At 45.8% G+C, this 17925-nt stretch overlaps 1 protein-coding gene across 2 annotated transcripts; it reads left to right on the top strand.

The window, feature by feature from the left end:
• Positions 1-15013: 15013 nt before the first annotated feature.
• Positions 15014-16865, top strand: LOC138672394 (olfactory receptor 52M1-like). 2 transcript variants are annotated; one of them, XM_069760330.1, is made up of 2 exons: positions 15014-15930; positions 16850-16865. In XM_069760330.1, exons 1-2 carry the CDS (start codon positions 15014-15016, stop codon positions 16863-16865), a joined length of 933 nt encoding a protein of 310 aa, XP_069616431.1. The 2 variants fall into 2 exon arrangements, with proteins under 2 accessions (XP_069616431.1, XP_069616432.1); XM_069760331.1 differs by lacking the exon at positions 16850-16865 and having other exon boundaries at positions 15014-15943.
• Positions 16866-17925: the final 1060 nt, after the last annotated feature.

The following is a 17925-nucleotide window of genomic DNA, read 5'->3' as shown; positions in this document are numbered from 1 at the left end:
TCCATAGACATTAATATGGAGAAAGTATGTGCCCCCCCACATCCTCCTCCGGGGGCTTCACTGTCCTCATCTAACATAGTAACATATAGTTAGTAAGGCCGAAAAAAGACATTTGTCCATCCAGTTCAGCCTATATTCCATCATAATAAATCCCCAGATCTACGTCCTTCTACAGAACCTAATAATTGTATGATACAATATTGTTCTGCTCCAGGAAGACATCCAGGCCTCTCTTGAACCCCTCGACTGAGTTCGCCATCACCACCTCCTCAGGCAAGCAATTCCAGATTCTCACTGCCCTAACAGTAAAGAATCCTCTTCTATGTTGGTGGAAAAACCTTCTCTCCTCCAGACGCAAAGAATGCCCCCTTGTGCCCGTCACCTTCCTTGGTATAAACAGATCCTCAGCGAGATATTTGTATTGTCCCCTTATATACTTATACATGGTTATTAGATCGCCACCCAGTCGTCTTTTTTCTAGACTAAATAATCCTAATTTCGCTAATCTATCTGGGTATTGTAGTTCTCCCATCCCCTTTATTAATTTTGTTGCCCTCCTTTGTACTCTCTCTAGTTCCATTATATCCTTCCTGAGCACCGGTGCCCAAAACTGGACACAGTACTCCATGTGCGGTCTAACTAGGGATTTGTACAGAGGCAGTATAATGCTCTCATCATGTGTATCCAGACCTCTTTTAATGCACCCCATGATCCTGTTTGCCTTGGCAGCTGCTGCCTGGCACTGGCTGCTCCAGGTAAGTTTATCATTAACTAGGATCCCCAAGTCCTTCTCCCTGTCAGATTTACCCAGTGGTTTCCCGTTCAGTGTGTAATGGTGATATTGATTCCTTCTTCCCATGTGTATAACCTTACATTTATCATTGTTAAACCTCATCTGCCACCTTTCAGCCCAAGTTTCCAACTTATCCAGATCCATCTGTAGCAGAATACTATCTTCTCTTGTATTAACTGCTTTACATAGTTTTGTATCATCTGCAAATATCGATATTTTACTGTGTAAACCTTCTACCAGATCATTAATGAATATGTTGAAGAGAACAGGTCCCAATACTGACCCCTGCGGTCCCCACTGGTCACAGCGACCCAGTTAGAGACTATACCATTTATAACCACCCTCTGCTTTCTATCACTAAGCCAGTTACTAACCCATTTACACACATTTTCCCCCAGACCAAGCATTCTCATTTTGTGTACCAACCTCTTGTGCGGCACGGTATCAAACGCTTTGGAAAAATCGAGATATACCACGTCCAATGACTCACCGTGGTCCAGCCTATAGCTTAGACATTAATATGTAGAAAGTATGTGCCCCCCACATCCTCCTCCGGGGGCTTCACTGTCCTCATCTACATCCATAGACATTAATATGGAGAAAGTATGTGCCCCCCACATCCTCCTCCGGGGGCTTCTCTGTCCTCATCTACATCCATAGACATTAATATGGAGAAAGTATGTGCCCCCCACATCCACCTCCGGGGGCTTCACTGTCCTCATCTACATCCATAGACATTAATATGGAGAAAGTATGTGCCCCCCACATCCTCCTCCGGGGGCTTCTCTGTCCTCATCTACATCCATAGACATTAATATAGAGACAGTATGTGCCCCCCACATCCTCCTCCGGGGGCTTCACTGTCCTCATCTACATCCATAGACATTAATATGGAGAAAGTATGTGCCCCCCACATCCACCTCCGGGGGCTTCACTGTCCTCATCTACATCCATAGACATTAATATGGAGAAAGTATGTGCCCCCCACATCCTCCTCCGGGGGCTTCTCTGTCCTCATCTACATCCATAGACATTAATATGGAGAAAGTATGTGCCCCCCACATCCACCTCCGGGGGCTTCACTGTCCTCATCTACATCCATAGACATTAATATGGAGAAAGTATGTGCCCCCCACATCCTCCTCCGGGGGCTTCTCTGTCCTCATCTACATCCATAGACATTAATATGGAGAAAGTATGTGCCCCCCACATCCTCCTCCGGGGGCTTCACTGTCCTCATCTACATCCATAGACATTAATATGGAGACAGTATGTGCCCCCCACATCCACCTCCGGGGGCTTCACTGTCCTCATCTACATCCATAGACATTAATATAGAGACAGTATGTGCCCCCCACATCCTCCTCCGGGGGCTTCTCTGTCCTCATCTACATCCATAGACATTAATATGGAGAAAGTATGTGCCCCCCACATCCTCCTCCGGGGGCTTCACTGTCCTCATCTACATCCATAGACATTAATATGGAGAAAGTATGTGCCCCCCACATCCACCTCCGGGGGCTTCACTGTCCTCATCTACATCCATAGACATTAATATGGAGAAAGTATGTGCCCCCCACATCCTCCTCCGGGGGCTTCTCTGTCCTCATCTACATCCATAGACATTAATATGGAGAAAGTATGTGCCCCCCACATCCTCCTCCGGGGGCTTCACTGTCCTCATCTACATCCATAGACATTAATATGGAGAAAGTATGTGCCCCCCACATCCTCCTCCGGGGGCTTCACTGTCCTCATCTACATCCATAGACATTAATATGGAAAAAGTATGTGCCCCCCACATCCACCTCCGGGGGCTTCTCTGTCCTCATCTACATCCATAGACATTAATATGGAGAAAGTATGTGCCCCCCACATCCACCTCCGGGGGCTTCTCTGTCCTCATCTACATCCATAGACATTAATATGTAGAAAGTATGTGCCCCCCACATTCTCCTCCGGGGGCTTCTCTGTCCTCATCTACATCCATAGACATTAATATGGAGAAAGTATGTGCCCCCCACATCCACCTCCGGGGGCTTCTCTGTCCTCATCTACATCCATAGACATTAATATGTAGAAAGTATGTGCCCCCCACATCCTCCTCCGGGGGCTTCTCTGTCCTCATCTACATCCATAGACATTAATATGGAGAAAGTATGTGCCCCCCACATCCACCTCCGGGGGCTTCTCTGTCCTCATCTACATCCATAGACATTAATATGGAGAAAGTATGTGCCCCCCACATCCACCTCCGGGGGCTTCTCTGTCCTCATCTACATCCATAGACATTAATATGGAGACAGTATGTGCCCCCCACATCCGCCTCCGGGGGCTTCTCTGTCCTCATCTACATCCATAGACATTAATATAGAGACAGTATGTGCCCCCCACATCCTCCTCCGGGGGCTTCTCTGTCCTCATCTACATCCATAGACATTAATATGTAGAAAGTATGTGCCCCCCACATTCTCCTCCGGGGGCTTCTCTGTCCTCATCTACATCCATAGACATTAATATGGAGAAAGTATGTGCCCCCCACATCCACCTCCGGGGGCTTCTCTGTCCTCATCTACATCTATAGACATTAATATGGAGACAGTATGTGCCCCCCACATTCTCCTCCGGGGGCTTCTCCGTCCTCATCTACATCCATAGACATTAATATGGAGGAAAGTATATGCCCCCCCACATCCTCCTCCGGGGGCTTCACTATCCTCATCTACATCCATAGACATTAATATGGAGAAAGTAAGTGCCCCCCACATCCTCCTCCGGGGGCTTCTCTGTCCTCATCTACATCCATAGACATTAATATGGAGAAAGTATGTGCCCCCCACATCCACCTCCGGGGGCTTCACTGTCCTCATCTACATCCATAGACATTAATATGGAGACAGTATGTGCCCCCCACATCCTCCTCCGGGGGCTTCACTGTCCTCATCTACATCCATAGACATTAATATGGAGAAAGTATGTGCCCCCCACATCCTCCTCCGGGGGCTTCACTGTCCTCATCTACATCCATAGACATTAATATGGAGACAGTATGTGCCCCCCACATCCTCCTCCGGGGGCTTCACTGTCCTCATCTACATCCATAGACATTAATATGGAGAAAGTAAGTGCCCCCCACATCCTCCTCCGGGGGCTTCTCTGTCCTCATCTACATCCATAGACATTAATATGGAGAAAGTATGTGCCCCCCACATCCTCCTCCGGGGGCTTCACTGTCCTCATCTACATCCATAGACATTAATATGGAGACAGTATGTGCCCCCCACATCCACCTCCGGGGGCTTCACTGTCCTCATCTACATCCATAGACATTAATATGGAGACAGTATGTGCCCCCCACATCCACCTCCGGGGGCTTCTCTGTCCTCATCTACATCCATAGACATTAATATGGGGGCAGTATGTGCCCCCCACATCCTCCTCCGGGGGCTTCACTGTCCTCATCTACATCCATAGACATTAATATGGAGACAGTATGTGCCCTCCACATCCTCCTCCGGGGGCTTCTCTGTCCTCATCTACATCCATAGACATTAATATGGAGAAAGTATGTGCCCCCCACATCCTCCTCCGGGGGCTTCTCTGTCCTCATCTACATCTATAGACATTAATATGGAGAAAGTATGTGCCCCCCACATCCTCCTCCGGGGGCTTCACTGTCCTCATCTACATCCATAGACATTAATATGGAGACAGTATGTGCCCTCCACATCCACCTCCGGGGGCTTCACTGTCCTCATCTACATCCATAGACATTAATATGGAGAAAGTATGTGCCCCCCACATCCTCCTCCGGGGGCTTCTCTGTCCTCATCTACATCTATAGACATTAATATGGAGAAAGTATGTGCCCCCCACATCCTCCTCCGGGGGCTTCACTGTCCTCATCTACATCCATAGACATTAATATGGAGACAGTATGTGCCCCCCACATCCTCCTCCGGGGGCTTCACTGTCCTCATCTACATCCATAGACATTAATATGGAGAAAGTATGTGCCCCCCACATCCACCTCCGGGGGCTTCTCTCTCCTCATCTACATCCATAGACATTAATATGGAGAAAGTATGTGCCCCCCACATCCTCCTCCGGGGGCTTCACTGTCCTCATCTACATCCATAGACATTAATATGGAGAAAGTATGTGCCCCCCACATCCTCCTCTGGGGGCTTCACTGTCCTCATCTACATCCATAGACATTAATATGGAGACAGTATGTGCCCCCCACATCCTCCTCCGGGGGCTTCACTGTCCTCATCTACATCCATAGACATTAATATGGAGAAAGTATGTGCCCCCCACATCCTCCTCCGGGGGCTTCTCTGTCCTCATCTACATCCATAGACATTAATATGGGGGCAGTATGTGCCCCCCACATCCACCTCCGGGGGCTTCACTGTCCTCATCTACATCCATAGACATTAATATGGAGAAAGTATGTGCCCCCCACATCCTCCTCCGGGGGCTTCACTGTCCTCATCTACATCCATAGACATTAATATGGAGACAGTATGTGCCCCCCACATCCACCTCCGGGGGCTTCACTGTCCTCATCTACATCCATAGACATTAATATGGAGACAGTATGTGCCCCCCACATCCTCCTCCGGGGGCTTCACTGTCCTCATCTACATCCATAGACATTAATATGGAGACAGTATGTGCCCCCCACATCCTCCTCCGGGGGCTTCACTGCCCCATCTACATCCATAGACATTAATATGGAGACAGTATGTGCCCCCCACATCCACCTCCGGGGGCTTCTCTGTCCTCATCTACATCTATAGACATTAATATGGAGAAAGTATGTGCCCCCCACATCCTCCTCCGGGGGCTTCACTGTCCTCATCTACATCCATAGACATTAATATGGAGAAAGTATGTGCCCCCCACATCCACCTCCGGGGGCTTCACTGTCCTCATCTACATCCATAGACATTAATATGGAGAAAGTATGTGCCCCCCACATCCACCTCCGGGGGCTTCACTGTCCTCATCTACATCCATAGACATTAATATGGAGTAAGTATGTGCCCCCCACATCCTCCTCCGGGGGCTTCTCTATCCTCATCTACATCCATAGACATTAATATGGAGACAGTATGTGCCCCCCACATCCTCCTCCGGGGGCTTCACTGTCCTCATCTACATCTATAGACATTAATATGGAGAAAGTATGTGCCCCCCACATCCACCTCCGGGGGCTTCTCTATCCTCATCTACATCCATAGACATTAATATGGAGACAGTATGTGCCCCCCACATCCTCCTCCGGGGGCTTCACTGTCCTCATCTACATCCATAGACATTAATATGGAGACAGTATGTGCCCCCCACATCCACCTCCGGGGGCTTCTCTGTCCTCATCTACATCCATAGACATTAATATGGAGACAGTATGTGCCCCCCACATCCTCCTCCGGGGGCTTCTCTGTCCTCATCTACATCCATAGACATTAATATGGAGACAGTATGTGCCCCCCACATCCTCCTCCGGGGGCTTCTCTGTCCTCATCTACATCCATAGACATTAATATGGAGACAGTATGTGCCCCCCACATCCTCCTCCGGGGGCTTCACTGTCCTCATCTACATCCATAGACATTAATATGGAGAAAGTATGTGCCCCCCACATCCTCCTCCGGGGGCTTCTCTGTCCTCATCTACATCCATAGACATTAATATGGAGAAAGTATGTGCCCCCCACATCCACCTCCGGGGGCTTCTCTGTCCTCATCTACATCCATAGACATTAATATGGAGAAAGTATGTGCCCCCCACATCCTCCTCCGGGGGCTTCTCTGTCTTCATCTACATCCATAGACATTAATATGGAGACAGTATGTGCCCCCCACATCCTCCTCCGGGGGCTTCACTGTCCTCATCTACATCCATAGACATTAATATGGAGACAGTATGTGCCCCCCACATCCACCTCCGGGGGCTTCACTGTCCTCATCTACATCCATAGACATTAATATGGAGAAAGTATGTGCCCCCCACATCCACCTCCAGGGGCTTCTCTGTCCTCATCTACATCCATAGACATTAATATGGAGAAAGTATGTGCCCCCCACATCCACCTCCGGGGGCTTCACTGTCCTCATCTACATCCATAGACATTAATATGGAGACAGTATGTGCCCCCCACATCCTCCTCCGGGGGCTTCACTGTCCTCATCTACATCCATAGACATTAATATGGAGAAAGTATGTGCCCCCCACATCCTCCTCCGGGGGCTTCACTGTCCTCATCTACATCCATAGACATTAATATGGAGAAAGTATGTGCCCCCCACATCCTCCTCCGGGGGCTTCTCTGTCCTCATCTACATCCATAGACATTAATATGGGGACAGTATGTGCCCCCCACATCCACCTCCGGGGGCTTCACTGTCCTCATCTACATCCATAGACATTAATATGGAGAAAGTATGTGCCCCCCACATCCTCCTCCGGGGGCTTCTCTGTCCTCATCTACATCCATAGACATTAATATGGAGAAAGTATGTGCCCCCCACATCCTCCTCCGGGGGCTTCACTGTCCTCATCTACATCCATAGACATTAATATGGAGACAGTATGTGCCCCCCACATCCTCCTCCGGGGGCTTCTCAGTCCTCATCTACATCCATAGACATTAATATGGAGACAGTATGTGCCCCCCACATCCTCCTCCGGGGGCTTCTCTGTCCTCATCTACATCCATAGACATTAATATGGAGACAGTATGTGCCCCCCACATCCACCTCCGGGGGCTTCACTGTCCTCATCTACATCCATAGACATTAATATGGAGAAAGTATGTGCCCCCCACATCCTCCTCCGGGGGCTTCTCTGTCCTCATCTACATCCATAGACATTAATATGGAGACAGTATGTGCCCCCCACATCCTCCTCCGGGGGCTTCTCAGTCCTCATCTACATCCATAGACATTAATATGGAGACAGTATGTGCCCCCCACATCCTCCTCCGGGGGCTTCTCTGTCCTCATCTACATCCATAGACATTAATATGGAGACAGTATGTGCCCCCCACATCCTCCTCCGGGGGCTTCACTGTCCTCATCTACATCCATAGACATTAATATGGAGAAAGTATGTGCCCCCCACATCCTCCTCCGGGGGCTTCACTGTCCTCATCTACATCCATAGACATTAATATGGAGACAGTATGTGCCCCCCACATCCACCTCCGGGGGCTTCTCTGTCCTCATCTACATCCATAGACATTAATATGGAGACAGTATGTGCCCCCCACATCCTCCTCCGGGGGCTTCTCTGTCCTCATCTACATCCATAGACATTAATATGGGGACAGTATGTGCCCCCCACATCCACCTCCTGGGGCTTCACTGTCCTCATCTACATCCATAGACATTAATATGGAGAAAGTATGTGCCCCCCACATCCTCCTCCGGGGGCTTCACTGTCCTCATCTACATCCATAGACATTAATATGGAGACAGTATGTGCCCCCCACATCCTCCTCCGGGGGCTTCACTGTCCTCATCTACATCCATAGACATTAATATGGAGACAGTATGTGCCCCCCACATCCTCCTCCGGGGGCTTCACTGCCCCATCTACATCCATAGACATTAATATGGAGACAGTATGTGCCCCCCACATCCTCCTCCGGGGGCTTCTCTGTCCTCATCTACATCCATAGACATTAATATGGAGAAAGTATGTGCCCTCCACATCCTCCTCCGGGGGCTTCACTGTCCTCATCTACATCCATAGACATTAATATGTTGTTGTCCTTCTGCACATATAAGGGCTCTCGCTCTTCTGGGAAGGTTTTATACATAATTTTGTAGGCATGTGTGGGAATTTTTGACCCTTCATCCAGAAGATCCAAAAGAGCATTTGTGGAGTGAGACCCTGATGTTGGGGGGTTGGGGTTCACAATATCCATCATAGGATGGGGTTGGGGTCTGGGCTCTGTGTGGCTGCTCATGTCCCATCCATGTCTGTATGGACCTTGTGTGCTGGGCATAGTCATCACGGGAAGATAAGGGTTTTCCCCAAACTGTTCCCACAAAGCTGAAGCTACAAGGGTCCATCATGGAGCTGAGGGTCTGCGGCCGCCCCCGATCTCAGCACAGAGCATTATCCCCCTCCACCATCTGTACAGGGGACACAATGCAGTCAGGGGGTAACGTCCTCCTGGAATCGCCAAACCCAGACTCCTCCATCAGACGCAGATAGAGGAGTGGATCCGTCACTGCCCAGAACACGTCTCCTCCGGAGTCCAGTGGTGGTGGGGTTACATGGGGATTTTAGTTTGTTTCTATTCATCACATTTATTTTGGGATCCAGTGCCAAACTTAGATATGACGAGTCCACATTATAGAGGAGTCATTGATGATTATACTGTCACTAACAGTGATTTAAAGCCTTAGGAAAAAAAATCCAAACTGCAGCAGATGTGAAGACATCAGTAACTCCACTAGTAACATAGTAACATAGTAACATAGTTAGTAAGGCCGAAAAAAGACATTTGTCCATCCAGTTCAGCCTATATTCCATCATAATAAATCCCCAGATCTACGTCCTTCTACAGAACCTAATAATTGTATGATACAATATTGTTCTGCTCCAGGAAGACATCCAGGCCTCTCTTGAACCCCCCGACTGAGTTCGCCATCACCACCTCCTCAGGCAAGCAATTCCAGATTCTCACTGCCCTAACAGTAAAGAATCCTCTTCTATGTTGGTGGAAAAACCTTCTCTCCTCCAGACGCAAAAAATGCCCCCTTATGCCCGTCACCTTCCTTGGTATAAACAGATCCTCAGCGAGATATTTGTATTGTCCCCTTATATACTTATACATGGTTATTAGATCGCCCCTCAGTCGTCTTTTTTCTAGACTAAATAATCCTAATTTTGCTAATCTATCTGGGTATTGTAGTTCTCCCATCCCCTTTATTAATTTTGTTGCCCTCCTTTGTACTCTCTCTAGTTCCATTATATCCTTCCTGAGCACCGGTGCCCAAAACTGGACACAGTACTCCATGTGCGGTCTAACTAGGGATTTGTACAGAGGCAGTATAATGCTCTCATCATGTGTATCCAGACCTCTTTTAATGCACCCCATGATCCTGTTTGCCTTGGCAGCTGCTGCCTGGCACTGGCTGCTCCAGGTAAGTTTATCATTAACTAGGATCCCCAAGTCCTTCTCCCTGTCAGATTTACCCAGTGGTTTCCCGTTCAGTGTGTAATGGTGACATTGATTCCTTCTTCCCATGTGTATAACCTTAAATTTATCATTGTTAAACCTCATCTGCCACCTTTCAGCCCAAGTTTCCAACTTATCCAGATCCATCTGTAGCAGAATACTATCTTCTCTTGTATTAACTGCTTTACATAGTTTTGTATCATCTGCAAATATCGATATTTTACTGTGTAATCCTTCTACCAGATCATTAATGAATATGTTGAAGAGAACAGGTCCCAATACTGACCCCTGCGGTACCCCACTGGTCACAGCGACCCAGTTAGAGACTATACCATTTATAACCACCCTCTGCTTTCTATCACTAAGCCAGTTACTAACCCATTTACACACATTTTCCCCCAGACCAAGCATTCTCATTTTGTGTACCAACCTCTTGTGCGGCACGGTATCAAACGCTTTGGAAAAATCGAGATATACCACGTCCAATGACTCACCGTGGTCCAGCCTATAGCTTACCTCTTCATAAAAACTGATTAGATTGGTTTGACAGGAGCGATTTCTCATAAACCCATGCTGATATGGTGTTAAACAGTTATTCTCATTGAGATAATCCAGAATAACATCCCTCAGAAACCCTTCAAATATTTTACCAACAATAGAGGTTAGACTTACTGGCCTATAATTTCCAGGTTCACTTTTAGAGCCCTTTTTGAATATTGGCACCACATTTGCTATGCGCCAGTCCTGCGGAACAGACCCTGTCTCTATAGAGTCCCTAAAAATAAGAAATAATGGTTTATCTATTACATTACTTAGTTCTCTTAGTACTCGTGGGTGTATGCCATCCGGACCCGGAGATTTATCTATTTTAATCTTATTTAGCCGGTTTCGCACCTCTTCTTGGGTTAGATTGGTGACCCTTAATATAGGGTTTTCATTGTTTCTTGGGATTTCACCTAGCATTTCATTTTCCACCGTGAATACCATGGAGAAGAAGGTGTTTAATATGTTAGCTTTTTCCTCGTCATCTACAACCATTCTTTCCTCACTATTTTTTAAGGGGCCTACATTTTCAGTTTTTATTCTTTTACTATTGATATAGTTGAAGAACAGTTTGGGATTAGTTTTACTCTCCTTAGCAATGTGCTTCTCTGTTTCCTTTTTGGCAGCTTTAATTAGTTTTTTAGATAAAGTATTTTTCTCCCTATAGTTTTTTAGAGCTTCAATGGTGCCATCCTGCTTTAGTAGTGCAAATGCTTTCTTTTTACTGTTAATTGCCTGTCTTACTTCTTTGTTTAGCCACATTGGGTTTTTCCTATTTCTAGTCCTTTTATTCCCACAAGGTATAAATCGCTTACACTGCCTATTTAGGATGTTCTTAAACATTTCCCATTTATTATCTGTATTATTAGTTCTGAGGATATTGTCCCAGTCTGAGGATATATAGTATCGCCTCTTCTCCGCACGATCCTGCATTAAGGCTCCGTTTTCTCAATCTTTGGTTACGAGCAGCCAGCACAAGAGCGGTACAGACCTGAGCAGCCGCGATGTCACTCATACAATACATGACTGCCGTGGACATTTTAATCAAACACGTGAGGGACCCCCAGTGATTCTTCACTGATTTGGTGGGAGTGAGGACAGGTGAGTGCAGTTTAATATATTTTTTTTAGAATGTTTTATGAACATTTTGCAGGATACAAATATACATAACAAAGGATAAAATACACGTTGTGTTATACTCAGGTTTATTTCTTTTGTGTGTATTGGAACAACACAGAAAAAAAAGGCAAATTGGACATAATTTCACACAAAACCCCCAAATGGTGCAGACACAATTGTTGGCACCCTCAACTTAATATTTGGTCACCCCTTTTGGAATAAATAAAAAAGGGAGAGAAAAAACGTAGAGTAGGACTGCCCCATTATGAGAATGCCTTGGCGTAGCGGGGTGGCTCAAAGAATTGATCAATTGTTTGCTAAATGACTCATTTTGAAATACAGTTAGAAATCAATATATGCACTTTATGTATTGCGTTCTGACCACAAGCAGCGCTGGCTTCTCACCTTTTTTATTTTGGAATAAATAGCTGTGATCAGTCGCTTCCTATAACCATCACAAGCTGCTTCCTCCTCTCAGCCGGGATCTTGGACTTTTCTCACAATCTGCTCCCGGTCTCAGATTTCACCTTCTCCCAACAGCGATTGTGAGATCTCTCCACAGGGGATCAGTGGGGTTTAGATCCGGACTAATTTCTGACACTTCAGAACTCACCAGCGCTTTATTTCATTCATTTTTGGGGGCCTCTTGAAGTACAGTGGGTACAGAAAGTATTCAGGCCCCTTTACATTTTTCACTCCTTGTTTCATTGCAGCCATTTGGTAAATTCAGAAAAGTTCATTTTTTTTCTCATTAATGTTCACTCTGCACCCCATGTGGAATGTAGAAATGTTTGCATATTTAGTAAAAAAGAATACCTGTAATATCCCATTATTATTATTATTATTTATTTATTTATATAGCATCATTAATTCCATGGTGCTGTACATGTGAAAGGGGTTACATACAGGGTTATAGATATCGATACCCCATGGTCATAAGTCTTCACACCCTTTGCTCAGACACTCATATGTAATTCCCATGCTGTCCATTTCCTTGTGATCCTCCTTGAGATGGTTCTACTCCTTCATTGGAGTCCAGCTGTGTGTAATTAAACTGATAGGACTTGATTTGGAGCGGCGCACACCTGTCTATATAAGACCTCACCGCTCACAAGGGGGCATTCTTTGCGTCTGGAGGAGAGAAGGTTTTTCCACCAACATAGAAGAGGATTCTTTACTGTTAGGGCAGTGAGAATCTGGAATTGCTTGCCTGAGGAGGTGGTGATGGCGAACTCAGTCGAGGGGTTCAAGAGAGGCCTGGATGTCTTCCTGGAGCAGAACAATATTGTATCATACAATTATTAGGTTCTGTAGAAGGACGTAGATCTGGGGATTTATTATGATGGAATATAGGCTGAACTGGATGGACAAATGTCTTTTTTCGGCCTTACTAACTATGTTACTATGTTACAGTGCATGTCAGACCAAATGAGAATCATGAGGTCAAAGGAACTGGCCAAGGAGCTCAGAGACAGAATTGTTGCAAGGCACAGATCTGGCCAAGGTTACAACAGAATTCCTGCAGCACTCAAGCATCCTAAGAGCACAGTGGCCTCCATAATCCTTAAATGGAAGAAGTTTGGGACCACCAGAAATCTTCCTAGACCTGGCCGTCCAGCCAACCTGAGCAATCGTGGGAGAAGAGCCTTGGTGAGAGGTAAAGAAGAACCCCAAGATCACTGTGGCTGAGCTCCAGAGATGCAGTAGGGAGATGGGAGAAAGTTCCACAAAGTCACCTATCACTGCAACCCTCCACCAGTCAGGCCTTTATGGCAGAGTGGCCTGATGGAAGCCTCTCCTCAGTGCAAGACATATGAAAGCCGCATAGAATTTGCTAAAAAAAACACATGAAGGACTCCCAGACTATGAGAATAAGATTCTCTGGTCTGATGAGATGAAGATAGACCTTTGTGGTGATAATTCTAAGCGGTATGTGTGGAGAAAACCAGGCACTGCTCATCACCTGCCCAATACAATCCCAACAGTGAAACATGGTGGTGGCAGCATCATGCTATGGGGGTGTTTATCAGCTGCAGGGACAGGACGACTGGTGGTCATTGATGGAAACATGACTGAGGCCAAGTACAGAGATATCCTGCATGAAAACCTCTTCCAGAGTGCTCTGGACCTCAGACTTGGCCGAAGGTTCACCTACCAACAAGACAATGACCCTAAGCACACAGCTAAAATAACAAAGGAGCGGCTTCAGAACAACTCTGTGACCATTCCTGACCGGCCCAGCCAGAGCCCTGACCTAAACCCAACTGAGCATCTCTGGAGAGACCTGAAAATGGCTGTCCAGCAACGTTCACCATCCAACCTGATGGAACTGGAGAGGATCTGCAAGGAAGAATGGCCGAGGATCCCCAAATCCAGGGGGGGGGAAACTTGTTGCATCATTCCCAAGAAAACTCATGGCTGTACGAGCTCAAAAGGGGCTTCTACCCAATACTGAGCAAAGGGGCTGAAGACTTATGGCCATGGGAGATTTCAGGTTTTCTTTTACAAATTTACAAAATTTCTACATTTTTTTCAGTGAAGATGGAGTGCAGAGTGTACATTAATGAGAAAAAATGAACTGTTTTGAATTTACCAAATGGCTGCAATGAAACAAAGAGTGAAAAATGTAAAGGGGTCTGAATACTTTCCGTACCCACTGTATGTTTGGGGTCATTATCCTGCTGGAAGACCAGTGACCTAGGACGCAATCTCAGCTTTTCTGACACTGGGCATTAGATTGCCACCCAAAAAAGTTTCCTTATACCAAAATTGCGTCAAAATGTTTCAGCATCCAGATATCCAAAAATAGCCCAGATAGGACCAAAGTGGGCAAAATTAGTCAGGTGATTAGATAGAAAAGCACGGATAATTGTCCAGAAAGACTATTTCTGAGCAAGTCCACATGCGGTGGTGCCGGTCAGCCTTGGGGGCATCACACATGGAACAATTTGATGTCCTCTAGTTTAAGATTTGCAGTTTGGAATTTTTTTCTTACAGTTTATAACCCGTCCTTCTAACACTAGTAGTTTGGAAAGGTTTCTGTACCACTGAAAAGTACGAATAAAGAGTTGTAAGAACTGGAAAGTTCTGACCACTGGAATAATGTGAAAAACAAAAATGAAGTTGTCCTAAAATTCAATAATGCCACGTTCTTAAGGAGTAAAACTAACTTCATGTTTGTTTAGGTCCTCAATGAAAACGCATTCTGAGATTGTGTAATTCCGCTTTTATGCCCATTACTCTCTGCTATTAATGTGTCATTTATTTTATTTATTCCAAGGTTTACAAGGGAAAAAAATCACATAATTCAGAGCAAGTGATGAGGATTTATGGCATCTAACCTATTTAAAAGTTCCATGGAAACGTCCAATAATTCCTGCTTCCACCCGTCTTTCTTTGTGTTGGTGGGGATCCCAGGCCTGGAGCATCTTCATGTCTGGATCTCCATCCCGTTCTTCTCCATATTTCTGTCAGCCATCATTGGGAACTACACCGTTGTACTGATCATTATCATGGAGACGAGCCTCCACCAGCCCATGTACATCTACTTCTCTGTTCTTGCTTTTGTAGACCTTATTTTAGCTAATACAACTATGCCAAAGCTCCTTGGAATCTTCTGGTTCCAGTATAACAGAATTGACTTCTATGATTGTCTTCTCCAGATGTTTTGTGTTCATGCTTTCTCCACCATTGAATCTGGGATCTTTCTCGCTATGGCGTATGATCGATATGTAGCGATATGCAACCCTCTTAGATATACAACCATAGTGACCACCAGCGTTATCATTAGCAGTGGGGCATTAGCTGTACTGCGGGGGGTGTTTTACATCCTTCCCCTGCCTCTTCTACTCACCAGGTTCCACCAATACTCCAGCGATGTTATCCTGCACTCGTATTGTGAGCATATGGCGGTGGTGAGGCTGGCCTGTGCAGATGTCTCCTTCAATGACCATGTTGGCATGGTGGTTGGGTTCATGGTGCTGGGGATGGACTCAGCGCTTATCATAACTTCATATGTGTTGATACTTCAGGCTCTTCTTAGGTTGACGGTTGAGGCTCGTCTGAAGGCCTTCGGGACATGTGTTTCCCATGTCTGCGCTATCTTATGTTTCTATACTCCTATACTCTGTTCATCCTTAGTCCACAGATTTGGCACAGATGTTCCTCACCAGACTCATATCCTCCTGGCTAATTTCTACCTCCTTGTCCCTCCACTGCTGAACCCTCTGGTCTATGGCATCAGAACTAGACTAATCAGGGAGCGTGTGAGAATGTTCTTCTCCTAAATGATCAGCAAATTTCTTTCTAAAATGATGCTCTTGTCCCATTTCAATTGTCCTTAAAAATGGTATTGAATATAGAAGACTCATGAGGTTCAGTGTTTAGAAAAGTCCTCAGCCATCATTGCCTTCTGTTGTTGGAATGTGCAACTCGCCATCCTCTATGGACAGATTCCTTGGGAGATGAAGATCAATCACTTCTTCTTGAGAGTAACTTCTTATTGCTTATTAAATTCAGCATGGATGAACCTACTTTAGACAAAATCTACATCAAACACAAAAGACATCTAAAAAGACTCCTAAGTACATGAACTTGGACATCTAACCTTCTGCTCTAAGGTCCATTACACCTCAGTTAGATTCATTTCTTTAGATGTGTCGAACAAAGTTTCTCCAATGGGGAAAAACTGAAGTTGCGTTTGGTTACGGTTGTCTCACAGTTTTATTGTGGCTCTTTGGTTACCCCGTCCTAACATTAGTTTATTGCAGACCTATTCGAGTGGTCCATCAACGCCCACCAAAAAAATGTGTACAAAACTACTGGAGTTGAGAGAACCAATTCATAATGAATCAAATTTGCTTTGAATTTTACAAAAAAATATTGAGTTTGACAAAAGAATTTATTTTACATTCAATTAGCTGCAAACTAGCAAAATTGTGTCATCCGGCTGCCATTTTGCTTAATTTTTTTAGGGCATACAATAGTTTAAAAAATGTTGAATATAAATCATTATACTTAACACGACCCTCACATGTCCTGGTGCTTCTTGCCTGGTCCTCCGCCGACTTTATCCCACCCTTTGGCTTTGGTCTTCTCTCCCATCTTCGCTGTTTGATTCCTCTGGTGTTGACTAGGCCTTCAAAGACAACATGACTTTGCTTGAGGCCTGGTGAGTGCCATAGAAGCAGAAGACCAAAGATCAGATAGAAGATCAGAACCGGAGCGAGGAAGCCATCGAAGGACCAGGCGAGGAGCTGCAGTGCTAGGACAGGTGAGAAGTGAAGTGCCTATTGTTCTGTCTTCCTCCACGTAGGATGCTGTGTGGATTCCAACATACGGCTAAACCTTCATCCACATCCCAGTAAACAGACTGTGTTGATGCTTAAGTCTTATTTATTAGGGTGATGATAACCAAAACTATAACGTTGAACAACAATGGTGGACAGTATTCATAGTAGATGATCGAATAGTGAATGATGTTGATGTACAAAGTGGATGTTCAGTGAATAATCATAGTGGATAACTGATCATAGTGGATGACTGGTGAAAAACGAGATCCGTTAGGACAGGGGTAAGAAAGTAAGCGAGACAGGAGCACGTGTGCCTCTCTGCAGATCTGAGGAAAAAATGGCTACTGGAGCTTGTCTTCACAAGAAGAATGTGGGCTGAACTAACCCATAAGACATTGCTCTTAGGAGGGAAAGGTTGGTAAACAACATGAAAAGTAGGCAACTGATGACCTCCAGTGGCCACAACTTGAATAACATGATAATTAACTCTCTGCACATTAAGATGGGCAGAACACTCCCCGCTTGGCGTCAACAGATGCCACAATTAGGTTCTTTGGGAGAAAATAATAATACAAGCTCGGTAACGGGTCTGAGGAACAGTTTGTTTTCTCTAAGCTTGCACACTCTCACCTCTACTTTCCGCACTTTCCCATCTTTACTGGGCAGGGTCTTAATGACTAGGCCGAGTGGCCACTCGTTCCGATGTGACTGACTGTCTTTGACAAGTACAACATCGCCAGATTGAATGTTTGGGCAGTCTTTCTGCCACTTTGTCCTGCTTTGCAGAGTGGAGAGATACTGTTTCCTCCATCTATTCCAGAAGACGTTGGACACGCTTTGTACCTGCCTCCATTGTCGTCTGTAGAGGTCTTTGTCATTGAACTCTCCGAGTGGAGCTTTCGAGACACAGGTTTTCTGTGTGAGTAACATTGCTGGAGTAAGGATGGATGGATCTCCAGAATCACTAGAAAGTGCTG

The sequence above is a fragment of the Ranitomeya imitator genome, chromosome 3, assembly GCF_032444005.1.
Source record: "Ranitomeya imitator isolate aRanImi1 chromosome 3, aRanImi1.pri, whole genome shotgun sequence".
NCBI lineage: Eukaryota > Metazoa > Chordata > Amphibia > Anura > Dendrobatidae > Ranitomeya > Ranitomeya imitator.
Note: the sequence above shows the minus strand (reverse complement) of the source record. Positions and strands in the feature narration are given on the sequence as shown.

Coding starts and splice junctions, on each gene's coding strand:
- LOC138672394 (XM_069760330.1), top strand. CDS start 15,014: ATGGAAACGTCCAATAATTCCTGCTTCCACCCGTCTTTCTTTGTGTTG.